Raw genomic sequence first — 20,666 nt, 5'->3', positions numbered from 1 at the left:
GGTTGGTGCATGTGCACTTAAGAACATGTATAAACGGGCTTTAAGCCCGTATCCGACGTTACATTGAAGATTGATAGATTGACCAATCAGAGGAAAGAAATTTTAGTTCCTTTTGTTCTGATTGGTTAAATTTTTGATTAATTTTCAATCTTTAATCTTGAATGCGTAGTTTGACATGGATTTTATGTGTAGAATCAGTGGGATGAGAACAGTTTACACATAAATTTGTATCACGGTACGCACGTTTATCTGTTTACATATTTTAATAGATAGAAATACATACAGGTTATGTACATACGCGTGAGAGTTTATATATAAAGTTTCACATATTAAATCTTGCGTGTGCATTAATGCGCGCATAAACGACATAAATAATGGAAGTAACTTGTTCGAGTAAGTATGCGATAATATTGATAAATTTTATTAATTTCTTCACGAATTATTTTCTCGTTCTTTTCTCTTAATCCGACATAATTTTCGTAGACTTTCAGGAGGTATTATCTGAATTAGATAGCATCTTAGAGAATGCTACTTTTCTCAGTATCGATGGTGAATTCACCGGCCTTAATTCAGGTCCAGACGCTGGTCCCTTTGATACACCAGCTCAGTATTATGCCAAGCTCCGAGCAGGATCGATGGATTTTTTGCTTGTACAGTTTGGTTTGTCTATCTTCACATACGACTCACAAACTGACAAGTAGGATGTTTATTAATATTTGATTAGTATTAATTTAATTAAATTGTATTAATAATTTAAAGAAATACAGTCTAAAAAAATTGATTATATATAGGAATAAATTAAATCATAAGACATCTTTCATCTTTCAGATATTCTCAGCGTTCTTATAATTTTTACGTGTTTCCTAAACCGATGAATCGTCATGCACCGGATTGCAGATTTATGTGTCAGACATCCTCAATAGCCTTTCTAGCAAATCAAGATTTTGACTTTAACAAACTTTTCAAGTATGGCATACCGTATCTCAGGGCAAGTGAAGAAGAGAAACTTGTCAAACGTTTGGAAGAAAAACAAAAAATCAAAGAAGAGAACAATGTAGACTTGATTCCAATATCAGACAATGACAAACCTCAAATAGAGGAAATATGGTAATTATCTTTTTCAGTATAACTTAAAGAATATATGATATTAAAATTGCAATTATATCAGTAAGTACTTAACTTGTAGAAATTTCAGTTCTAGAATAGAGGATTTTCTTGCCTCGGATGCAGAAGAAATAATAATAGACAAATGTAATGCTTTTATAAGAAGACTAGTACACCAGGAGACTAGAATTAGGTGGCCTAACAAAGTGAGAGTTGAAGGTAAAGTTGAAAATACTTGGCACTGTCTTTCAATACAGAAAGTAGGTACCAAAGAGGAAGAGGAAAAAAAAGAGAATCAAAAACGCGAGAACGAGAAATTGGAAATGAAGCAGGCTGTAGGATTTAGCAATCTTTTGAAAAAGATTGTAGAATCTGTAAGTGCATATGTGTGTGTGTGTATATATGTATAAGTATATATATACAGTATGTCTGATTTAGATATATTGAATTGATTTGTGAGCAGTTGATAAAATAATTGTTCAAACAAAAGTTGTTTCATTCAGATGGTTATATTAAAAGATTAGTTTTGTACAAAACACTGTCTTTAATATCTCTATTTGTAAAAACAATTTTTTCATATTCTTTACTTGCTACGAAATAATTCTACATTTTCACTTAAATCAGACATATTATATATCTATTCACAAAAATGATTATATTGCACCATGTTTTTTGAAAATTACAACTTTTTTCATATTTTTTAAACAGATAGAGATACTTGAAAGAAATACAAGCTATATATAACGTTTCCTTGTTATTGTAATTTTATTTAATATATTTCAATAATATTTCATAATTTCAATAATATTTCAATAATATTTCATATTCAATAATTCAATTTCTCTTTATTTTAGGGAAAGATAATAGTAGGTCATAACATGTTATTAGATCTGTGTCATATTGTACATCAATTTTTTACACCTCTACCAAATGATTATCTAGAATTCAAGACTTTGATTCATGACTTATTTCCTAGGTAAGATTTATGTTCCTATTATTGTTAAATTGGAAAGAGATGTTTTGCTAATTTATTTGCTAGTATTATTTGCTAGTTTATTAATATCTAGACATATTTATGTATGTGTGTGAAATTTATCGAGAGAACTTATTTTTTTCTCTTTTCTTTAAGTTTATTGGATACAAAAGTTATATGCCAATCACAGCAATTTAAAGAGCACGTAACATCGTCAAACTTGAATGTATTATTAGACATTGTGAGCAAGTCCCCGTTTTCTATTCCTGATGTGGAACCTGTGGAAGGCTATAGTTATTCAACATCAACAGAAAAATCACATGAAGCAGGATACGATGCGTACATTACTGGATTATGCTTTATTGCATTATCTAATTATCTTGGTCAGTAATTACATCAGGTACAAATATCACAATTATGATGATTAATATTTTTCTTGCCAATATTATTGCTGATTTGCAAAAATAACCGATTGCATCAAATAGAAGGAATATATTTTGTAAAGAAAGTATATAATAAGTTAAATAAGTTTCTTATATCAATCAATTGCACATGAATAGATTTGTTTCTTTACTTTCGTCCGTCAATATATGTTGGACTATTATCTTTTTAGGCATATTGCAGAAGTCTGAAAAGGCCACAGTACTAGCAAATTCTCCTTTGCTTAATCCTTTTCTCAACAAGTAAGTATTACATCAGTAAAGAGAGCTCTGAATAATATTTCACTTTTTATCCTAAAAATCTTACATAATTGTTTTTATTATACAATTGTATTTAATTATTTTATTTTTTTCTCTTTTTGCAGACTTCCAATTGCAAGACTAAAAGATTTTCCATACGTGAATTTAGTAGGAAAAGATCGTAAGTATAATTTCATTAAAAAAAAAATTATATTAGAATATTATATATATACTCTCATTGTTATTCAAATAAAAATTATTAAATCAATATTTAAATCGATAAAATCAAGGAGAAAAGAGGGGAATATCTTTATTCCATTGGAATGAATAGTGAGAAATTGCTTACTGATAAATAATACAAATCTTTTTTTTCTCTTAGCAAACCCAAGTAGAGATCATGTGTTTCATATAACATTTCCTAAGGAATGGAAACATACAGATATAAGTCAACTTTTTAGTCCATTTGGTGAGTATTGTATCGATACAAGTAAAAACCGAAATTGACACAAAATATGTATGTCACAAACGACATGTGTACTTCTAGTACTATAACAATTTTTGTTTACAGGCGGTGGTTATGTTTCATGGTTATCGGATACGTCCGCATACATAGGTTTATACCGACGCGATCAAGCTGGCGTCGTGATGCAGGCTTTAGCCAGGCAGACTATCTGCAAAGTACAAAAATATTCAAGCCATCAAGCCTCTTTACAGACCGACGTTTCTCTCGAGGACCGTAAACGGAAATTGTCATCGCCTGAGTAAGTTATAACTATATATTACATAGATTTTTTAATATAAAAACTTTGGCATACGATGAATTCAAATTACCGGTAGCTTCGATGAATATGTCGGGGCAGTTTTATTGAACAAATTAATATTATTAAATGTGATGCTTTCTGCTTCTAAATTCTCTATTACTCGGTTGCAAATTGCGATTAATTATCTAATGTTTAGAAATACTAATGCGTATGAATCGTATAAAATCTTTGCGGTAAATAAATGTGTACGTTTGTAAAATGTGCAATCTCGAAAATCGCACGCATTGGAACAAAAATGGATAGTCGTAATTTATTTTCTGCCGCGAGCCATCACGCTCAGTGCGAGATATATTAAACGCACGGATGAATAACGCGTTATAGCTCCGGTATGATCTTCTCAAGACGAAAAGAGAGAAAGGGATAAGACCCTAGGCGGCCTCTCCTAGGATTTCCTGTACACGAGAAATTTGCATAGGGCTGTAGACCTTGTTCTGAATTAATGCACGCGACGCTTGCTACAGGCCTATCTCGTCTTCTTGCTCTTTTCCTTTTCCCTTTCCTTTTCTGCTTCCCTTCATCCTGCTCTGTACCTCTTTCGCCTCTTCCTCCTCTTTCCCCCTGGTCCGGTTTGCGCGGTGTGCCCGCCATCCTGCAAGTAACTGATATCTTTTATGGAAATTGCACTAAACGATGCGCAAAGTTCGAGTTGTTTAAAACTGTTTTATTTAAACTTTTTCTGTTTCATTTAATTTATTTATTCAAATTCATCTATTTTATATATTAAGGAATAAACATATAATTATTATAAATGTAAAGAATGTTTAATTGTGTATGAATTTCAATTATTTTTATTCTCTCTAAAATTTTTAAATACAGAAATACATTAGAAACTAATTTAAAATTTTGAAAAAATATTAGTTATATTAAAATTATTCGTAGGATATTCTGAAAAAAAAAAAACTATTCTTGTGTGATGACGCTAAGTACATAGGTTTCAAATAGTAGTAAGTAGCTAATCATGCTTTAAAGCTGCGATTTGAGAGAAAATCTTTAACGAGATAACTATGGCTGCAGTAATCAATATAGCCAAGCACATGTTTCAATCAGCTGTCGTTTGTCGTGGTCTTTGTCTAGTGAACACGCATATATTTTTTGTAACCGACTGCAGTCTTCTATCGCATTGTAGTTACAATGTTGCTCGGTCTCGCCGGATAGCACGATATTAATGAATCACCCATGTGCTCGTAATTACCGCGCTCGTAAATTCTTCTTGCTATGTCGCACGCCTCTTCATATCATATGAACATCGGATGATAAGAAACAGAATATGATTATCTGAGACAAATGATATTTCTAGGAACAGCGGACTATATAGTCATTTTAAAGACGCAAAATTTATATTACATTGACTTAAACTCGATGCGTAAAAATTCACCCGAATATAAACCTAAAATTTATAATCTAATAACATTAAATAATAACAATAAAATCATATCCGAAAAAAAAATTATATTTTTTTTTGTTTTATGAACTATAATTTTATCATTTTTAATATAAAAATTATTAAAAAAAGGATTTGTTATAGAATAAAATTACAAAACTTTTTTCAACCAATTGTTTCCCAAAAAGAAAGGCCGTTTGAAGTGTATATTAGTTACGCCGTTGAGAAATAAAATACATTTCAACTCGAGAGTGAAATAAATTTCTATTTAACACGTGTATCTTACTCTTTAAAAATAGAACCAATCAGAATAGAAAAAGCTATGGATAATCTCGTGAATAAAATTCAAGTTTGTCGCGCGTGCGATTGTGATATCTACAAATTGATTCATCGTATGTGAAATACGTTATTACATATTGCATTTATATTTACCATGTTTGCGCTAAAATAAAATTCACATTGCGACAATATTCAAAAATTTATTTGTTTTGTAGGAACGCCGCCGTGAAAGATAATGGAAAATCGACTACTAACGGAACGAATACACGCGAGGACGAATGGAAAGTTGCTACTGGTTGGTATCACACATTTTTTATTTCTTTTTTATCTTTACATGAATTAATAGTCCGATTCGTTTTATGAATAAAAGGTAAAAGGCGGAAAAAACGCAAAGATCAAGCGGCGGCAGGTGGTACAGTCGACAAAAAGACTTTCGCGGAGGATGATTCTTGGAATTAGCCGCAGAAGAATTTCGACTATACGATTAAGAAAATAACATCAAACATATACGCAGACATTCGAAAGAATGCCGAGATGTGCTGGATATCAAAAAATATTTCGATCTTTTTCATCGAGAGATGTTGACTATTAGACGAATGTCAACCCCATGTGTATACTATTATCGAAATATTTATAAATAAAAGAAAGATATATTAATATTATTAATAAATCATTTATTTCTCTAGTAACGTTTCGAGCACTATACACCTTTATCTATATTGATATATACTACATATCACATTTCTGATTTATATTCATATTAACTAAAAAAGAAAAATAATTTACTCTATGTAGTTTATAATTTTCTATAGATTTTACTAAACTGATTTTCATCTTTTGTCTCATTTTATTCTTTATTTTACGATTTTTCCTTTTACAAAGCTAAACAATTACAAAAATCATTATGTTTGTGATAAATATCAATTTTTAGATATATGTACATCGAGATTATATTTCTTGAGTTTTTATTTTTCTTGAATGTGAAAAATGATCTCATTAGTTCCGCAAACCAATCTTATAATGTTATACTTGATACACTGTAACGGCTGATACATTCTAACCGGTGATTTTAAATGATGTATTGACAGTTTTTCAACTAGCACTTGTATGGCCCAATTGGTATTCAACAATATATCAGTTTTGGCTGAGACGCTTCAGTAGATAAACGAAATCAATGTGGTGTGCGTCGTTCGATCAAAGTCATAAAAGGTATATAATGTCCTATTTATATAAAAACAATGAAACAACGTGACACATGTAAAAATAAAATATCATAAAGTGATCTGTTTTAGAATTTAAAATTTTAAAATTTTTTAACTTATCGTTTAGAGTTTTATCCCCGCGTAAGAGGAAGATTAAATCTGTTTGTTAAATATAAAATATTATTTCTTAAAAATTTCTAAAAATTTGAATTCTTCAACTATAATAAAAAAAAAAATGTCTGAAATTAATAATTTTGGAGATATAATTTTGTAAGAATTTATAAATTAATAGTTTTTTGTGCAAATTATATTAAACATATAGTAAACAATTCATATTCTATTAGCGGACAACAGATGACTTGGAATATAAATGAGTGTGTTATGTTATGGATTTAAATTTACATATTTCGGCTCGAATCTGCGAATCGTAATATAAATACATCAGTTAATATATTTATTTGGGAGTTTATTATCCATCATGCTGCAATACGCAATATTTTTTTGTCAATTTTTTTTTTTTTATATTTTTCTCTCTGATTTTAGCTAACTAAAAATTAAATAATGCAATTACGACATTGATGACATAGGCTCGTTTTATATTATAGAGAGATGAATAGATTGCTGGATTTCGGAGAGCAGAATCAAGATATACCCAATGACACCCCCTTGCGCGGATATCATCCGAGATTTCGCAGAACCGAGCTGATGGATATTACAAAATCGGTGAGTCCAACCATCTTCCTCGTAAATCTTTCCTCCAGGCTGATGCGATGCGTTGGACTCCTTTGGGATTTCCAAGGGCATTGCATTCATTGCGTATCGAGGCACATGCCGCATAGAAACCCCAAAGCTGCCTCAACAAATTAGTCTGCATCTCATATTTTCCTATCAATTTTTAAATCGGTATTAATTTTATATCTGTATGCTGAATGTACTTAATTTTCCAATAGATTTTATAACGCGTTATGACGCGTAAAAAGACATTGCAAGCTTTTAATTAACAGAAATATGAAAGCCATTAAATTTTAAATTACATTTAAAAAGCAAGCAATACTTACAATTAATTACCGGTGTTCTCTGATTGATATACCGATTAATAATAATTAGGTTTACCTCGAACTTTCTTGTTTCTTTTGTTAGACAGTTACAACTGTATTTGCATATAATCACGATTTCGCCAACTGTAATATAATCCGTTTTAATAAATTCGCGATCTATATAGCTAATTCAAATAGATTTAAAGCGATCCTTGCGCATTTTTGTTTCCAAAAAAAAATTGAATTTTACTTCGGGGAAATCGTAGCGCGCAAAAAATCCAAGCAGGACGATTAGGAAACGCGGGGATTGACGGTTAATAATTGTTGCATGAATTATTAATTACGATTAGATTTATTATATACGTCAATATTTTACCTTTGATCGCCTATGATCGCGCTCTAAGTAATTGATTATATAAATATTATATTATACACATGACTAAACGTACATACTAGAGATGATGTTTGAACTTAATTATTAAGAGAGATGAGAGATTAATTTAAAAATATTATTTAAGAATCATAAAATTAATATCAAATGTATGACTTTTTCTTCTCTTATTATATACTTTATATTATTTTCATATATTATATATTATTTTCATATATTATTCATTTGACATTTTATTTTACATTCTATATTTTATTACAATTCGTCGTATGAGTTTTGTTTAAATTTACGTTGTATAATTAGAAGCGGCAGAGTGCGGCACTCTTCAAAGACAAATCATTCGTTATGATTGTAAAAATCCAAAATGGATATCTTTCTCAATTATGACACTCTCATTCCCAAGATGCGACACGTGACACGAGAGAGCGACTTTAATAGCCTATAGAGGTGGACGTATATTTATTGCGTAATTAAAGGGCTTATAAGTTACCGTCGTTCATCTGGGAGAGATGGATGTCTCGCTTTAAGAGTTAATCGAATATTCCCTCGAGAGTTAATCGACGTTCCCTTTCGATCGCTGAGAGAGGTGCATCATTCCGCTTACGCCGGGAATAACTTGGGACTTAGCAGGCCAGTAGGATTCAAACGCAGCCACCACAGGACCACTAAGGCCCAAATCATCCCCAACATTTCCCGCTTTTATATCCGCCGCGCAAGACGTGGCATCTGAAAAAAAATATTCCAAAATTATTTCCGCTCATTGTAAAATATTTTCGAGAATTTTCTTACGCGTCATTTTTTCCCTATACAGTTTTAATTAATAGAAATGATATATATATATAGAATGATTATTAAGAAGTATATATAGGCGAAACGCTTCGGCTATTATTTAAAAAGAAAATAGGATAGAATTAATAAAATCAAATTTTTATTTTTTGCCATCAACATATCTTTGTAATTAAATCTTAAATTAATTAAGGAATATCATTTTTATTAATCTTTTAATTCCACAAAATTGAGTTTACGAAACGATTTTCTTTTTCAATTGGAAATTATTGATGCCTTTCGCTGAAAAAAGATCATCTCTAAATTCATCAGAAAATTTGTAAAAAAAAAGCACCGGTCCTTTTTGGGATAACCTATAGTTATATCTATATTAATATAATTATGTAATTATATAATTATTACTCCAGATTTCATAAACATTTATAAAATTATTTTATACTATTTATATTACATACCATTAATTCTTTTATAAAATATAAATCTAATTATATTTATATAGTATTGTGAATATAAGTCATAACTTTACAAGCATCTATAAAATTTGGAGTGTATTTGGCAAACAAATTTTTTTTTAGAGATCTTCGAGAGTGAAAAATCGCGCCTTTTTTTTTTTTAACATGAACCCCCTTTTCACTTCCGCGAAGCGGAACGTTTTTGCTGATTTATCATGTATTAAAATGTGTCGGATCCGTTTAACAAACGTCCGTCGGCCTCGAGACTCTGATGTTCGCCTCGTTCATTATGTTAAGTACCAGAAGTGCATCTAGTCAGTCTCAGTGATTTTATGCACGCCAGGAAATAACGGGTGTGCCGGAAGTGTTGTTGAGAGAAAGAGATGAAAGGTGACTGCGTGAAGATGCACGATGCGAGATAATCGCGATCGTTATTTGCGTAATAAACGAAACGCAGTATTCGGTATTCTAGTTTTTCGTATCATTACAATCTCATTGGCCGACAATACATAAAAGATTGGAAGGAAGAATGTATCACTTAAGAGCGTCCTCTGCGTCCATCAATTAAAAAAATTATTCTCACGTATTTTCTCAAAACTTTTTTTCTACTTCTTCATGCGATTTTACTAAACATATTAATTATATATTTATTTTAAAACTTATCATTCGTTATTTATATTATAAATGCGTTTATTATGATATGCCAAACAATTGTTTATTCAGCTCAGTATTTCATTCGAATTAATTTATATATATATATATATATATATATATATATATATATGTATTATATTATATTATATATATATTTATATATATATATTATATATATTATAAAGTTTTAAATTTAAATTTTATTGCAAACATATTGCTCGAAATTATGCAAAGAATAGAGAGCGGAAATTAATTAAATTGGGTACCCGAATTATTGACAAGGATTAAGGAAATAAAATAATGCGGGTTTATCGCGCACTTAAATGAGTTGTAAAATAATCTTTAAATAGCAATAAAACTTACGTTTTCATGCATTTTAGATTTATATTAATGAACAATCGAATATTTGTGGGAAAAAAGAAATTTACCCAGAAAAATACTTAAGATGCTTCAGTCAAGTGAATCATTTGGTACAATTAATCTCAATATTCTAATAGGCATAATCGAAGAGGGAAGCTTGATGTTTTCCGCCATTTTGCGGCCTAAATCTGTGGCAACTTATTCTTGAATCCAATAGGTATCTTGGAAAATATGTTTGAGATACTCCAGTTGAACGGATGTGACTCGACCAAGAGCATCATTCAAGCGAGCGTGTCAAGCGATTAATCTCCGAGATCATCTACTCCACGTGCACGATCGAATTCCGTAATTAGTGTGTAAATGGGACGGGCGAATCGATGCGGCTTGCGTCGGTGCGCGCATTCCCTGACGGATGTAATAATGGTCGGGAGCAGTGATTCTCGCGTGGGCGTCTCGCGCGTGCGAAGGAAGGGTCGCGCCGCGCGCATAACGCGTCCATGTGAGCTGTGTCCGTGCGACTCTCTTTCGCGCATTTACAATTCAATTTACACGACACGGGACGGGTAGACTTTCGGAAACCGGAAACCGTTCCCGGGGCAACTTACAAGCCGGCAACTCACAAAAATTCGCACCGATCGGCGTAAGTGACGTAAGTCGTAAGTCGGTGGTAAGCCGGCTTACGGCTTTGTCTTTCACGTATGAAGCGAGTAAAAAGAAAAAAAATCGCGCGTGCACCCGACGGCGAATGTGAACCGGCGTCAAGGCGCGTGTAAAAAATGAGAGTATCGCAGATCAATATGCCCTCGTGTTAAAAAGCGAGACCTACGAATGCGTTCATCGTGTCTCTGTACTCACTCGCTCTCCTCTCCTCTCCTCTCCTCTCCTCTCCTCACCTGGCTGCGCTCTGGCGCGTGCACGTGCACATGCATCGACGTGCTTCGGCGTCTTGTACGCAGGTGCGCGAGGCGCGCATCGCCGAGCTCCTCATTTCGTCGTCGTCGTCGTGCTCGACGCTCGATGCTCGACGTCGCTCTCCCGCGAGATGAAGGAGACCGCGGAAGGTAAGGGGCGGGGGGGAGGGGGATGAGAAGAGACTCTCGCGGAAATATATACGTAGGTATGATGTGAAACCTGAACGCGCGACCGGGAGACACACGCGAGACGGTTTCTCTCCTCGCGCGGAGAGACACGCACACCACTGATCCGGGGCACGGAACTTTTTCGACGCCGCGACGCACGCACGATATTTTTGCGCCACGCACGGCACCGCCGCGTGCGTGCGTGCGTGCGTGCGTGCGAGCGTGCGTGCGTACGTGCGTGTGTACGTGCGTACGTACGTGCGTGCGTGCATGCGTGCGTGCGTGCGTGCGTACTGTCTCCGTCTCTTTTTTTTTTTCCAACCTCTGCCGATGATGGAGGGAGAGCGGAAAATCGATCGAGCTACGACCCTTCTTCTTTTACCGCGAGCCTCGATAGCAGAAAAGTGGCGGACCACACCCTATGACCTATCGCTGACGCTTTGCCGATCGACCGACCAGTCAGCTTCGTCTTTCCGGATCTAAGGGTGGGCCCCTTCGCCCTTTTGTGAATCCGCGCCGCGCGGCTCGGGGGTTGAGAACGGGTTGAGGAGGCATGGTTACGCCGCGTAAAGGGAAGAAAGAGACGAGGGCCGGAGATTAACCCCCTTTTTTTTTCCCCCGCATAATCTTCCTCTCTAATCGAAAGTATCGTTGTTTGCCGAAAAGGAGGGATTTCGAATTTTTATTTCGTACAGGGCGCAGCCGAATGGAAAAAACACTAGCCTGGGGATCAGATCCAATTTTGAATAAAAAGAGACTTCTAATAAACGTAAAGAGACTTCTAATAAATCGGCGATGCTGTTTTTTTTGAAAAATTATTTATTGCATTAAAAAGTGTATTTTTTGTAGTGTCGTATTTTTCGTATGTATACAATAAACAATCGAATTTTTTATCTTCTACACACATTCCAGTCAATAAATGCATGTATGAAAATTTTCATACGAAGAGAAACAAAATAACGTTGAAGAAGCGGTGCGCGAATTAGTGATAATTTTTACAGAAAGCATTCTGTAAAATACGCGTTATGCGAAATATTTTTTTTTCTAATGATTGAATTTATTTTATTCAACGACTGTCACTTTATGCGACCAAAACACTCCAAAGAAAAGGCAGCAATTGAGGATGCAAATCGCACATATTTTTGTGAGAAAAATTTCAACTCGATTGCTAATGATTCCTGAATGGATGAATCACGCTCATGATTAGGCCTATTGATCTTTTCCCTGACAATAATATCAACTAACAAATTATTGGAGTGCATAAGATTTTATGTTTGCTTCGATTTGAGACATCGAAATTATTGCCATTTATCATCCTTCTATGATAACAACTTTAAAAATATTTGTATATGTGTGAGAATATTCATAAATTAAATATTTTAACGAATTTTATTTCCTTTAATTGTCCAAAAACTTGATGCGATTTTTGTCTGATTTCTTCTATACAATCACAAAAAAAAGCCACAGGCCAACTTTAGATATTGATTTAAAAATCTAAATCTATATTTTTTATGTACTGCGTATTTTTAATCGCGAAATTATATGTAAATCTACCCATACATATACATTTTTATATCTCTTTTTCTCAACACTGGATTAACATGTCTGAATGTTTTTTTCTCATGTGTTCAGTTGTATTGATCGATGCTTTTCGCTGACAATGAGTAAGCTCTTTCTGAATTTTAATTGTTAATGGTTTGAATATAAAATCAACTTTTTCGTTCGTGATTTACAATTTACGCGATTAATAATTTACGATTGTGAGTGTAAATTATGATTTACGATTTCTTTTTTAAATCGAACAATTAAAATATAAATTCTTAATTGTTGAACATATAGATTTTTTTTAATATGATAGTAATTAGATGCGTTCAGGTCGTATAGTCATTAATCATAATCAGATTATGTAGTAATTTTTAGGAAAAATATGATTTTACAGAAAAGCGTTTCGAAGATTTTGAGGCCATTCTTAGTTTAAATTTTTTTTTTTAGCTATTTTGAATTTTCTTATGTATCCAAAAACAATTTCACATGACTTAACATTTTATCTATTTTCCTTTTAAATAAAAATTTAGATATTTTCAAATGTGAATATGTATCCTGTATTCTTATAAAATTATACATATATTAGAAATATAAGATATATAAAATATAAAGAAATTCTTCACGAATTATACAGATTGATGAAGGACTTTTATTATATAAAAGATATCTTCAAAAATACAAATGCAAGTGTAAGAATGGACCGCCCGCGCGATATATACGGGAGACATAAATTTCGCGATTTGCATTCTGAAACTGGTTCATGGCACGAAACGGGGGTGGCGCGGGTTAAACCGCGAGGATCGCGTGCAAACGTTTGGACAGATTCCATTCCATTCGTCCCATTCGCTCAGCTCGGTCTTTTTTTTGTTACGCATTGGCGGCGATGCCGCGAGATCGCCGCTGCTTAGAGACAATGGTACGTATATGCTCGTAGCACGCAGTGGCGATCGTTGAGCGTCAAGCCGCACCATGTATCGCGTATTATCTCCGGCGTGCCAGAGGGGCAGAGCGAGTCGGACGAATTATCATGGTAATCACAGAACGGTAGCCGCCGGTTACCGAGAGGTCAGACCGATGCCACGAGATTGCGGCGCGCAGAGAAAAGGTACACACGTCGAGAGGTGGACACTATCCAGCGCCACGGTATCTCGCCTCGGATCTCCGTTTCGAGCTAGAATTCGACTTACCTCGCGCGCAATTATTTCTCTCGGCCTGCAATAAAGGAATAAGGTTTCTGTAATAAAGATTGATTTGCGATCGGCGAGCAAAAATTCAGCGCAATTGTTGATAATAAGCCCATCAGCCCATTAGTAGATATTTCTTTTGATGACTTGTCTTTTATATGAGACGAATGTATCTTGGTTCAATCAGGAAATTCTTTTTTAATAAGCAGATAATCGAAATTCGTCTCTCTTATTTTCAATTTCAATTTCAATTTTCAGATCTAATTTTCAGATTTTTGATTTATAGTTTTGCTTCTCTCTTAAATCTTTAAGTAGGAAGCTGCATTGAAACAAAATTCAAGCGTAATTCCTATATGAATTAAACTTATCGAAATTTTCTAGAATTTAAAAAATTGAAAATTTCGACTCGAGCTGTGAGAAAGTATTTGTGTTCAACATTATCACTTTAAATTTTTGCTATATTTTTCCTATATACAACGAAACTTCACTCCTGACTTATACATGGATACATTCTGGTCAAAATTAATTTCTAAACTCTGGATTTTTCTTTTGAGTTCTTTTCAAAATCACAACTTAGGTCCACTTAGGTGGTCTATATAATTCGCGACATAGAATTCTATAAAAAAAAGTTGTTGATTTCACTAAATGTGTTCAACTGATTATTATTTCTTTAATATTTAATATATATATTTTAATATATTATTATATATATATATAATATAATATTCTTGAAATATTTAAATATTCAAGTTAAATAAGACATATTAAGTTTAACATGACGTATTTGGCTTAAATATTTCAATGAAAAAAATAATAATCAGTTGAACACATTTAGTCAAATCAACAACTTTTCTTTCTCAGTGTACTTATAATTTTATGTACCGCATATTCCCTTACGTGTGTACTTCAATACGTATATTGTACACATATTTGATTTCAAGTGTTTCTTATATTGCGCGACACACACGTAAAACTTTAAATAGAATTTCATCACGAATTATATATCGTGTAAAGCGTGGGTCTCAGACTCCCTCATCGCCTTTTCTTCCAACATTTCACTGTGCGAAGAAAGTAGGATCGAGCGAGCGGAGAACCACTGGGCGCCTCTCGCGAGATAAGAGAGTCGTGATCCCGAGAGTAGCGCGGAGTACGAGAGAAAGATACGCATCTAGTATACTCTGAATTAATAAATAATAATGCAATATTTTGCTGTGCTTGTGCACGAACAGGTTCGACCTACCGGTCAACTGCTTACCGGATCGGTCGCGCTTAGATACGATACGTGCCTCTTATATCACGCGTAAGATCATATCGGCTGAATATCAACCCGAGAAAGATCATTGTGCAAAATCTTATGAATTCGGCGTTGGAAAATTTTGTCGATTTTTTCTTTCCGACTGAAAAGAACATTCCCCGCCGTTTAATCAAGAAAATTTATGGAGAAAATACAGCTTTTTTCCGCGTCGAAGTTTTTCCGCTATTTTTGATTTTCCAATTTTTACTTCGTTATGTTTTAATTAAATCATCCTCTTTTTTGAAACTACGATATTTGATATTCACAATTTTATCAGAAGCTCCTCTTTTAAATTAAAAATTGTTCGTTTACTGTATGTACCTATTTAATACAGAAGAGAGAGACTGAATTTCTATAATCGACATCTTCTATCAAGATTCTTTAAAATTGTAAAAAATTAATAGAGAATGTTTTAATTTATTTTAGCTTTGTTTTAGAATCTATAAACGTGAGAAAAATACAGTTGAATATAAAGGCAGATTTTCGATTCGAGTAGCGCGATTCCTCCCTTGAAAAGCGTGAAAAATATAACTGCAGAGCCGCGCAAAAGTACATATATATATATATATCGCGCTTTTTTACAGATCAATTAAAAGTCGTTGATATAAAATTTGCACGACGATCCAATATAATATCGCACATAAATTCTTCTTTCCCCGCGCTCTCTCGATGATGGTGATGCGCGCCACGCCGTACGAACGAAATACTCTTGAGGCGATAAAACGCGTATTCCATCCAACATCCGAACGTAATATCCTGAAGTGGTATCGTGACGACTATTCCGATCAGGTTCCCTCGAGAATTCCCCAGAATCTTGCGCATCTGCGACGATCGGCATCGTCCTCTTTTAAGGTCTCACCGACTACATCGAGAGATTGTTCTCTCGTGATGTATTATCATCAATCATCAATGTATTATCACAAAGGGATGAATAGTCACTCTTGGTTCTCAGTTACAAGTATAGCACTGCAAATCTAACTGAAAAAATCAGCTGATGAACTGATTGTCATATACATGTATATATAATAGCAGTACATATGAGATGAATTTATCTTTTAAAGGAATATCTGAGTTTTTTTTTTTTTAACAAAGAGTCTTGTTTATTTTTTATGAGTTTATCACACCTTGAAAGTAAAAAATAAATAAGATATATAATTAATATATATGTATAATTATAGTAATATGTAATATTATTAGTAATATATATATATAATTCTGAATTTTTGAATATTAGTTATATGCGTATTGTTTTATTTTAGATATATATATATATATTTCACATTAATTAAAAAATCAATAATAATATTACATATTATATTTTGAAGATGTAACTTTTAATACTTTTTTTTTTTTTTTATTTTTGAGCTCTTATATATATATATATATATATGTATATAAGAGCTCAAAAAAAATAAAAGAAAAAAAAATGGAAAAAGTATTAAAAGTTACATCTTCAAAATATAATATGTAATATTATTATTGATTTTTTAATTAATGTGAAATTGTCATAATTAGTGAAACATAAAATAGAGAAGCAAAGTGTCAATGAAATACTCACTGATCTTCGACGAAATCTAATATCATGCTCTGATCAGTGACATTTTCTTTCTCTCTCTCTCTCTCTGATTCAATTTCAAAAAGAGAAGGAAATTTTTTATTGTTGTACATGTTCTTTAAACGCTTCGATTCGACGAATTTTATAAACGAATGCAATTTCAGATCTTTAATAAGATGTAGGTAATTACAAATATATGCTCATTGTTGCTTTTTCTATAAAATACAAAACATCATTATTCTAAATCCTTTTTAAAATCCTACGAATTTTTATTCCAAGCATTTTTTTTTCTAGAACTAATGCGTTAAAGAAGAAATATTGGTATCAAATTAAAAACTTTTTATATGTTTCACTCTGATAAGCATTTTTGTCGTACGATTCTTAAATGACATTGAATAGAACTCGAGCGAATCAAGAAAAACGGAAATTTTTCACGCGTCCTTGCATTAATTAAAGACACGATAACGAAAATCGATCGAAGAATTTCGCTTATTAATACGCAGTTTTTCTTTTATTTATATTCTTGCTATTCGTGTTATGTTTTTCGTCTATTCAATAAAGTTATCATTTATTATTATTATAAAAGCAACCTCGTTTCGGCAGCGCTCGCTAAGGAATATCGAAGCACTCCTTAATGGATCCTAAGCTTGACAACGGCGATACGCGGCTTCTGGATGCGTTACAAGCGCAGGCGAGCGCTACATAAGTGCACAATACAGTGTACATAAACATCCGCGACCGGCTATCTACTGGAGAAGAAAAATGCGCTCTCTCTCTCTCACTCTTTCCCTCTCTTTCCCTTTCTCTTGGATAAACCGCGAGGATATCGTTATCTCAACTACTATCTCCTATCGCCTTATCTTAACTACCCATCATAAGTATATTCATGCGTTCTTTCTCTTACGCGATATATGTGTTTCGAAGAGGGCGATACTTGAACGCAGCACCAGGAGAATAACGTACATTATTGTACGCATGAATGAAATGCGTGCACGCAAATATTGCGATCGGAATAATCTAAGAAATGTACGAACTCGTTGTTGAAAGATCCTTTTGTCTAATAGAACGATGAGGATGCGCAAGGGATAATTAAGTGAAATGAAAGGCGTAGCTTTATCGCGAATATTTCTCCGTTCAGGTGCATCGCACGTATCGAGGGGCGATAAATGGCACAAGAGGGCACCGCCCATGCTTGACTATATATATCTACCGTGTGGAAGCCGCGTCGTGAATTATGACTGCTCCAGGTGAATTATAACGCGTACAGCGCATACCAGAATCCACACACACGTGTCTATACCGCCGCGCGCACCATTAAGGCGCGCTCGCGGCTCTTACAAGTGATACGATGTAGCTCTCCTCTCCTGAATATCCTCCTTACAGTTCAACACTGAAGCATTTTATCGCGATAATCTCTTCTAACAATGAGTGCGAAATGTCACGCCTAGAGGATCCATCACTTGACTCGCTTTGCATCGTTTCCCAACGAGCTCCTATCCGAGTCGAAATTTCTCTCCTATATACTTTCGATCGCAATTTTCAATCTAATCTTTGATACTTTAATTAAGCAGTTGAAGCTAATCAATAATTTTGTCTAAATTTTCAAGTACCTCGAAATCCTCTTGAATCCACAAACATGAAAAAAAAATGAAGGTTTAAAGTGAGAATAAAAATTTTTCACTCGAGAAGTCTCTGTCGTCTTTGACAATAAGACACATTTGTTTGGGAAAAAAATCAAAAAATTTTCGCAAATTTATTTTCAGCGAGTTTTGGCCGCAAGTTTTAATCTGAAGTTTCGCAGGAGGTTACTTAACACGAGGAGAGGCTGTAGGTTGTCGTAAACATGCGTACACGACAGCCATATATCAAAATCAGCGACACGACGCGATTGGACTGAGAGGTCACGAGTCAACCAGGCGAGTCTTCCTGGTACCTTTATCCGGTTAATCCGGTGGAGGATCTATACGCGCGGGCTGTGACAGACAAGCGGGACGGAGTTTGTCATAATTATTGACCGCGATCTCAGCGGCGTATTAACGCTGAGCTATAAAAATAAAATCGCGATAAACGTTCTTTTTTTCATAGCAATCTTCTCCCATTTTCAATTTAATTTTCTCACATTTATAGATTCCAGAGGATAATTTATATAGCAAATAAGCTCCTATTTTGTATATCTTAAATAAATAATCTTAAACAGTATATCGATTTCGATTTTTCAGAAGCTTCCGACAAAAATGCAGATTAAATAGCCTCAATAACACATAGCAGGTGTTAAATTGAGAATCGATATCGGAAATATAACAAAGTAGGAAGATTGACTGGAAGTCGAAAAGACGGAATCTCGCAGCCGTGAAACGCTCGTTGCCCTATGACACTCGGATGGCGGTACCATTGCATTATCAGAGAGAATAGTTATAGGATCGAAGGATGATTGTGGGGGAGCCCTAGGGTGCCTTTCGCGCAGGCACGCCTGACAAGATGGAGTTCGTTGTTCAACAACTCCCCCCTCCCCCGCCTCTCCCTCCCCGTCTCTCCTGAAGGAAAGACGCGAGACGTATAATCTGGTGAAATCATGTTAGATTGATTCCTGGCATTGACCGCTTCGATACAACCTCGAGTCTCCCCCACTTAATAGAAAGAACCCGCGGGAAGAGAGTTTGACGTAAAGGTAATCGGACCGTTCAATGCATCGATCGAATGAAAGATGAACGGGATTTGACGTAAATTTCTTTTCTCTCTCTCTCTCTCTCTCTCGCTTTGTTGCACTTAATGTCCCCTCCATTTTCTACCGCGACCGCAAAGAACTCTATTATAAGATAAATAATAATTTAAATATAATAATAATAAGTTAAATAAATGTTTGAAAATATTGCAAAGGAAGTTATACCTCGTCGAAATGTGTAAATGAAAAATTCGATTAATAAATCGCTGGCGATCTGTTTTTCGATCGATCCGAGAACATTTTACGTGCCGGTGAGATATGGTTTTCCGATAGAATGTTCATAATAATTATCGTAAGATATCGGAATGCACATGGCGCGACATCCCGGTATTATAAGGGTCGCTCTACGTATATGCCAACGCACACGATGCTGAAAATGGAGACTCGACGCGACACCCGATACATTAGCCGGTAAACGAACACCACGTGCCGCGATGCCGAGTACCGGCGTCGTTAATTATGCAATTAATTACCACCTAATTAGCAGTGTCTCTCCTCCGCAGCCTGTGTGTGTGTCTCTCTGCCTGATTGCACTGTTATAAAATCTCCCGCTGTTCCTTCTTCCTCCAGAGAATAAATGGCTCTATGTAAAAAACGTCATTTTATACACGGTGACCGATATAGATCAATTTTATCGAAAATAAGCATCTTTTTTTCTTTTCTCTTAAGATAACTTATTTTTCAATCGTGTCATTTCCTTGCGGCAAAAATCTAATCGAGCTAACTAGACAAATAACATCTACTTTGTTTATATTAAAGCTGAAAAACACACTTTGTTGCCATAAGGGAATTTATTTTATGTCAATTTGAATTAAATTTCTTCAAGCGTTTTATTAAAAAAATCTAGACTTAATTATAATAATTTTACTAAAATTTTTACGGTCAATCAGCAAATGCCCTCTGTATTAAGAATAAAGTAAAAAATGAAATATTTTGAATACGATGCATTTGCAGAAATTTTAAGAAGAAAAGAGATGCTTATTTTTTATTTTAAGGAATTTTTATGATTTTATATGGAACACACTTTTTACGGAGAATAATGTTTTTTTTTTAATTCTTTCCTCGAAAAAGTTCGCTCTCTTCATTTTTCTAATACAGAGATTTAATCATGATAAACGATGTAGAATTAGCCTTCGACGGTGCGTCAAGATTCCGAGTTTCAAACTT

At 34.0% G+C, this 20,666-nt stretch overlaps 2 protein-coding genes across 3 annotated transcripts in view; both read left to right on the top strand.

Annotated features, from left to right (window-relative positions):
* Positions 1 to 224: 224 nt before the first annotated feature.
* On the top strand, positions 225 to 5,897 carry LOC126858067 (poly(A)-specific ribonuclease PARN-like). The gene is made up of 12 exons (XM_050608084.1): positions 225 to 393; positions 484 to 697; positions 829 to 1,107; positions 1,196 to 1,478; positions 1,959 to 2,080; positions 2,234 to 2,460; positions 2,691 to 2,760; positions 2,883 to 2,938; positions 3,137 to 3,223; positions 3,326 to 3,518; positions 5,454 to 5,533; positions 5,609 to 5,897. The coding sequence occupies exons 1-12, from the start codon at positions 375 to 377 to the stop codon at positions 5,695 to 5,697; spliced, it is 1,719 nt and encodes a 572-aa protein (XP_050464041.1). The 5' UTR covers positions 225 to 374; the 3' UTR covers positions 5,698 to 5,897.
* Positions 5,898 to 5,965: 68 nt separating this feature from the next.
* Positions 5,966 to 20,666, top strand: part of LOC126858068 (protein cortex-like) — a 39,051-nt gene continuing 24,350 nt past the window's right edge. The window contains exons 1-2 of one of the 2 annotated variants that reach the window (XM_050608085.1): positions 5,966 to 6,447; positions 7,046 to 7,163. In XM_050608085.1, the coding sequence (XP_050464042.1) occupies positions 6,413 to 6,447; positions 7,046 to 7,163 (153 nt within the window). In that variant the 5' untranslated portion in view covers positions 5,966 to 6,412. The remainder of the gene's footprint in view (positions 6,448 to 7,045; positions 7,164 to 20,666) is intronic. The other variant, XM_050608086.1, reaches the window with a different exon arrangement.

The sequence above is a fragment of the Cataglyphis hispanica genome, chromosome 24 (genome assembly GCF_021464435.1).
Source record: "Cataglyphis hispanica isolate Lineage 1 chromosome 24, ULB_Chis1_1.0, whole genome shotgun sequence".
NCBI lineage: Eukaryota > Metazoa > Arthropoda > Insecta > Hymenoptera > Formicidae > Cataglyphis > Cataglyphis hispanica.
This window is presented reverse-complemented; position numbering and strand designations above follow the sequence as displayed.